Below are 6,761 nucleotides of genomic sequence, written 5' to 3' on the forward strand. Positions count from 1 at the left end.
GACAAAGATAGCGGGGCAGGGGGTGCCGGGGAAAAATAACTGGCTAGTAGGAGCCATGACTCGCGACCGGGCAGTGCCCAGACCAGGCCCTAGTCGAGGGCTGCAGCCCGGTGAGCAACAGAAGGCCCTGGGGCTTGTACACTCTAGTACCTGTAGTAGCTATGAAGGGCAGAGAAATTTGTTCTGAGGTGATCACAGCATCTACGCTGATACCTGCCTGCCTGGGACGGGATGGAGGCGAGGAGGAAGAAGAGCCGCTTCCATCGGGAGGGATGGAGGAAGGGCAGGCGGGCGGGCAGTGGAGAAGCAAGGGACCCAGGTCCCACTGCCTCGGGGGAATCAGGCACGCTGGACTGGCTCCGGCATCCTTAGGGCCCAGCGTGGAGGCGGGACCTCAGCGGTTACCGACGGAAACCGCCTCGGAGTGGGAGGTGGCGTCACGGACAGGCAGCTGCTAAACCAATGGAGCCGGAGCATGGGGCGGATGTTGCCTCCCATTGGTGGCTGTTGGGCGCGCCCAGCAGCCAATGAGTCAGCCCAGGGGGCGTCGCGGTGACGTTAGCTGCGGAGGAGGCCGCTTCGAATCCGCAGCGGCCAGCTTGGTGGCCTGGACCAATCAGCGGCCTCCAACGAGCAGGGCCTTCGCCAATCGGCAGCCTCCACGACGGGGCTGGAGGGAGGTTATATAAGCGGAGTAGGCAACGGCGCGGTCGACGCTGACTGAGCTCTCACAGGCGCGTCGAATTGGGGTTTTCGTGCGTGTGAGAGGTAGGTGCCGCGGCCTGCAGTTCCGTACCTGCCCTTCGCCTTGTACGCTGCTCCTCCTGACCCCGGGCTGTGTCGTCCTCAGCTCGGGCACCTCGGTGCGCTCTTGTGTTGCGGCCTGTGGCTGGTTTGCCTGCGAAGCCCTGCCTGCCTGCTGAGTGAGTGGACGGCGGTGCCGGCAAGATGAAGCCCTCCCTGGTGGCTGCGGTGCTGCTGCTGATGCTCGGCGCGGCGCGGCCGGAGGAGGAGGACAAGAAGGAGGACGTGGGCACGGTGGTCGGTATCGACCTGGGCACCACGTACTCCTGGTAAGTGGGGTTTGTGGAAAAGGGGAGAATGGGGAGTGGCTTCCTGGGCTGTCGTGAGCGTCGCTGATTTCTTCTGTTCGGTTTTTCCGTCAGCGTCGGGGTGTTCAAAAACGGCCGCGTGGAGATCATCGCCAACGATCAGGGCAACCGCATCACGCCGTCTTATGTGGCCTTCACTCCTGAAGGGGAGCGTCTGATCGGCGATGCAGCCAAGAACCAGCTCACCTCCAATCCTGAGAACACGGTCTTCGACGCCAAGCGGCTCATCGGCCGTACATGGAACGACCCGTCTGTGCAGCAGGACATCAAGTTCTTGCCTTTCAAGGTTCGACCTGGTTTTTCACTTCTAAATAGAAAGTGAGAGGAAAAAAAAGAAAGTGGGGGTGGTGGTGGGAGTATTTAGGATTAAGAAGTTACTGAAAAACAGTGCAGAGACGAGCAAAAAAGATACAGACATGGTGTATCTATAATTTTTATTTAATAGTTTCAGTGTGTTACAGAACTTAAGAAAGTTAGGTTGGCAAAGAAATTTCATGCGTAACTACTCTGTCCGCAATAGTTTAGCATTAAGAGACTGGTTAAAACTGAAGAGGCTTGTAATTAGCAGGCACCTCTACTCCTTAAAGTATTTCTGTTCAATATTCAGCTCCAAAGGACCAAAGTAAACCAAACTGGGGGGGGGAAGAAGTGGGTCTCAGACATTCCTCTTTTTAAAGTTTAAAATGTCATTGCTTATACGTCTGAAAATAATTATTCTTTAAAATAGGTGGTTGAAAAGAAAACTAAACCGTACATTCAAGTTGATGTTGGAGGTGGGCAAACAAAGACATTTGCTCCTGAAGAAATTTCTGCCATGGTTCTCACTAAAATGAAGGAAACTGCCGAGGCTTATTTGGGAAAGAAGGTATTTCTAGAACAATGTTGAGCAGTTTTATTATTACTATTCTTAATTGATTGTGTTGTGTTGATGCTTTCATCGTTTTAAAAATCTGAATGACATCCATGCATCAGTTTTAATTACTTGCGTGCTTTACTGTAGGCCAAACAAAATACTAGCGCCTTTCATGTGTTATCACTTAATGCTTGCAAATCCATGGGTATAAAATTATATATTATACCCATCTTAATAAAGCGATGGTTTGGCTGTAACTTAAATAAAGGTTAAGCCGTGTGATAAAATATGTTTAATTATCTTTTGTTATCATTTTAGGTTACTCATGCAGTTGTTACTGTACCAGCCTATTTCAATGATGCCCAACGCCAGGCAACCAAAGATGCTGGAACTATTGCTGGGTTGAATGTTATGAGGATCATCAATGAGCCGTAAGTGTTAAATTAAAAAATATGGCATATTTGCCAAATGGGGAAAGGTAGACTTAACTAAGTCATTTATTTTTTTTCTTTCTCATTCTCCTAACAGTACAGCAGCTGCTATTGCTTACGGCCTGGATAAGAGGGAAGGGGAGAAGAACATCCTGGTGTTTGACTTGGGTGGTGGAACCTTTGATGTGTCTCTTCTCACCATTGATAATGGTGTCTTTGAAGTTGTGGCCACTAATGGAGATACTCATTTGGGTGGAGAAGACTTTGACCAGCGTGTCATGGAACACTTCATCAAGCTGTACAAAAAGAAAACTGGCAAAGATGTTCGGAAAGACAACAGAGCTGTGCAGAAACTCCGGCGTGAGGTTGAAAAGGCCAAACGGGCCCTGTCTTCTCAACATCAAGCAAGAATTGAAATTGAGTCCTTCTATGAAGGAGAAGACTTCTCTGAGACCCTTACTCGGGCCAAATTTGAAGAGCTAAACATGGTATGTTCCTCTTTTTTTCTTTGCTAATGAGATCTAGTTAGACTGTCTGAGTTTGGGACAATGCATTTAGGTATTTTGACTATACCTGGGTATGACAGACATCATCACAGTAATTTGTCACTTATTCTAGGATCTGTTCCGTTCTACCATGAAGCCTGTCCAGAAAGTGCTGGAAGATTCTGATTTAAAGAAGTCTGATATTGATGAAATTGTTCTTGTTGGTGGCTCTACTAGAATCCCAAAGATTCAACAACTGGTTAAAGAGTTTTTCAATGGCAAGGAGCCATCCCGTGGCATAAACCCAGATGAGGCTGTAGCGTATGGTGCTGCTGTCCAGGCTGGTGTACTCTCTGGTGATCAAGATACAGGTAAGCGAGTGTCACAGCATCTTCCATAGTGCTTCAGAGTATAATTAGCTGTTGCTTTAGAAAGCAATAGATTATGAGCAGCAAGCTCACACAGCTAGTAAAGGGTACAGTGAGGTCAAGACCTGGCACAGTCTCAAGATCCTTAGCAACTATATTTAATTCATTGCTTCTGAAATGATTTTGCATAGAACCTAATCAAGTGGCAAGATGGAGAAGATGAAGTTGTATTGTTTGTGGGGTCTGCTTGGAATTGCTCCTGTGACTCCTGAATTAGAACTTAGCTTGATTAACTTACCTTTTTAGGTGATCTGGTATTGCTTGATGTATGTCCCCTTACACTTGGTATTGAAACCGTGGGAGGTGTCATGACCAAACTGATTCCAAGGAACACTGTGGTGCCCACCAAGAAGTCTCAGATCTTTTCTACAGCCTCTGATAATCAGCCAACTGTTACCATCAAGGTCTATGAAGGTAATTGCTTACATTTGTTAATACCATGGTATGTTTTTGAAGAGCTTGACTTCTTTTAACATACTCTATTGAAATGTCTAGGGAAAGAAATATCTGCTATTTTCAGGTGGGAGGGCCCTAATTTAACTAGCGTTGAGTTTGGTAGAGCCAGTACTAAAATCTATTTCTTATCTAGCTATCTAGCACTCTTTCCCATTAAAAATACCTTCTGGGGGAATTCCCTGGCTGTCCAATGGTTAGGACTCCACGCTTCTACTGCAGGGGGCACAGATTCGATCCCTGGTCGGGGAACTAAGATCCCACATGCTGCGCGGTATGGCCAAAATAAGTAAATTCAAAAATACAAGAAGAAGGACTTCCCTGGTTGTCCAGTGGCTAAGACTCTGCACTCCCAATGCAGGGGTCCTGGTTTCAATCCCTGGTCGGGGACCTAGATCCCTCATGCTGAAACTAAGAGTTCTCATGCCACAACTAAAAGATCCCTCATGCCACAGCTAAGAGCTGGTACAGCCAAATAAATTAAAAAGATAAATATTAAAATACAAGAACAGGGCTTCCCTGGTGGCGCAGTGGTTGAGAGTCTGCCTCCCGATACAGGGGACACGGGTTCGTGCCCCGGTCTGGGAGGATCCCACATGCCACGGAGCTGCTGGGCCCGTGGGCCATGGCCGCTGAGCCTGCGCGTCCGGAGCCTGTGCTCCGCAACGGAAAAGGCCACAACAGTGAGAGGCCCGCATACCGCAAAAAAAAAAAAAAAAATACAAGAACAAGTAAAGGGTTCATACTGCTATAAAGTAGATGAAATTCAATTAAGAGTTACTAGTAACTTAACTCACTGTTCCTTTCCCAACACTGACCCACTTCTAGGCTGATAGAGTGCCCTTGACACTACAGGCTCTAACAGAATGAAACGTAGGGATCCAGATGTACTAATGTTTGTCAGTAACAGCTAACAAAGTTTTTTGTGTGTGACTTCTAGGTGAACGACCCCTGACGAAAGACAATCACCTTCTGGGAACTTTTGATCTGACTGGAATTCCTCCTGCTCCCCGTGGGGTTCCACAGATTGAAGTCACCTTTGAGATAGATGTGAATGGCATTCTTCGAGTGACAGCTGAAGACAAAGGTACAGGCAACAAAAATAAAATCACAATTACAAATGACCAAAATCGCCTGACACCTGAAGAAATTGAAAGGATGGTCAATGATGCTGAGAAGTTCGCTGAGGAAGACAAAAAGCTCAAGGAGCGCATTGACACCAGAAATGAGTTGGAAAGCTATGCCTACTCTCTAAAGAATCAGATTGGAGATAAAGAAAAGCTGGGAGGTAAACTTTCCTCTGAAGATAAGGAGACCATGGAAAAAGCTGTAGAAGAAAAGATTGAGTGGCTAGAAAGTCACCAAGATGCTGACATTGAAGATTTCAAAGCTAAAAAGAAGGAGCTGGAAGAAATTGTTCAGCCAATTATCAGCAAACTCTATGGAAGTGCAGGCCCTCCCCCAACTGGTGATGAGGAACCAGCAGACAAAGACGAGTTGTAGACACTGCTCTGCTAGTGCTGTAATATTGTAAATAACTGGACTCAGGAACTTTCGTTAGGAGAAAATTGAGAGAACTTAAGTCTCGAATGTAATTGGAATCTTCACCTTGGAGTGGAGTTGAAAATGCTATATAGCCCAAGTGGCTGTTTACTGCTTTTCATTAGCAGTTGCTCACATGTCTCGGGGTGGGGGGCAAGGAAGAATTGGCTATCATCAAAAGTGGGTAAAAAAGCTGGGTTAAGGATGTGTGTTCACCTTGAAAATGTTCTATTTAACAATTGGGTCATGTGCATCTGGTGTAGGAACTTTTTTCTACCGTAAGTGACACCAATAAATGTTTGTTATTTACACTGGTCTAATTTTTGTGATAAGCTAATTAGGTTAGTCATTTATTTTAAGGTTAGAGTCTCGGGTTGAGGGGAGTGTTTGGTGTTTTGAGGTAAGGAAAACACTTTTTTTTTATTCAGTCATTTCTGGAAATCTGCCTAACCTAATCTAAGAAAAGGGGTGGGAGGTTCATCCATGTCCTTAACTAGGCAAGGGCCACTTTACAGGGCCCAAGAATGGAGTTTCCTGAGCATAATTGAAATTTCCTATTTCCCCTTACCTTTCAAAACCTTCTGGTGGCTTTTTAGTACTAATGATGCTTTATACCTGCTTGGATTCCTTTGAGATTTGATACAGTGATGGATCACTAATGATAACGTTACACACCTGGATTCAATTCATAATTTTAGAATGTGAAGGTATATTTTTGAACCTCAGCTATGTCGATCTCCGTCTCAGTGGTACAGGAGTGGGATCTAGAATGGTGACCTACATTTAGCCCTACTAAAGTTTAATAAGTATGGTCAATAAAGGGCAGGCTATCATGCTAACATGAAATCCAGTTCAGCCCAAGGATAGGTATTTTATAGATGGGCAACCTGCTGGAAGGTTAACTTGCAGAACTAGGACCTGACAGTGTGATAGTTTTACTCTGAGGCCTGGACCTCTGCTGCGTTGCCCAAAAGCATTTGGACAGAGGGTCTTCAGGCCAACGTACATACAAATGTTAAAAATGACCTGCAGGGCTTCCCTGGTGGCGCAGTGGTTGGGAGTCCGCCAGCCGATGCAGGGGACACGGGTTCACGCCCTAGTCCTGGTCCGGGAGGATCCCACGCCTCGGAGTGGCTGGGCCCGTGGGCCATGGCCGCTGGGCCTGCGCGTCTGGAGCCTGTGCTCCGCAACGGGAGGGACCGCAACAGTGAGAGGCCCGCATACCGCCAAAAAAAAATGACCTGCAGCGCTCTGTGCAGTGGGATAGGGCATAGTGGGGACAGATAAGGGCCAGTGGCTCTCAATACCAAGAGCCAACAGTCTGCACTTCTTTCTGAGGAGCAGCTCATGAATATTAAAAACATTTCAGCCTGTGAATGTCCACTCCCTAATTTCTACAGCTTTTGTTGTATCTAGCAATTAGGATTTCTGCAACATTTTTGTGATTAGTATTCTTA

At 46.6% G+C, this 6,761-nt stretch overlaps 1 protein-coding gene across 1 annotated transcript; it reads left to right on the plus strand.

Annotated features, from left to right (window-relative positions):
• The first annotated feature begins 643 nt into the window (after positions 1-643).
• HSPA5 (heat shock protein family A (Hsp70) member 5) lies at positions 644-5,613 on the plus strand. The gene is made up of 9 exons (XM_067743319.1): positions 644-768; positions 851-1,073; positions 1,167-1,398; positions 1,840-1,977; positions 2,284-2,396; positions 2,494-2,884; positions 3,015-3,252; positions 3,556-3,723; positions 4,703-5,613. Exons 2-9 carry the CDS (start codon positions 949-951, stop codon positions 5,263-5,265), a joined length of 1,968 nt encoding a protein of 655 aa, XP_067599420.1. The 5' UTR covers positions 644-768; positions 851-948; the 3' UTR covers positions 5,266-5,613.
• The last annotated feature ends 1,148 nt before the right edge of the window (positions 5,614-6,761 follow it).

The sequence above is a fragment of the Pseudorca crassidens genome, chromosome 7 (assembly GCF_039906515.1).
Source record: "Pseudorca crassidens isolate mPseCra1 chromosome 7, mPseCra1.hap1, whole genome shotgun sequence".
Lineage (NCBI taxonomy): Eukaryota > Metazoa > Chordata > Mammalia > Artiodactyla > Delphinidae > Pseudorca > Pseudorca crassidens.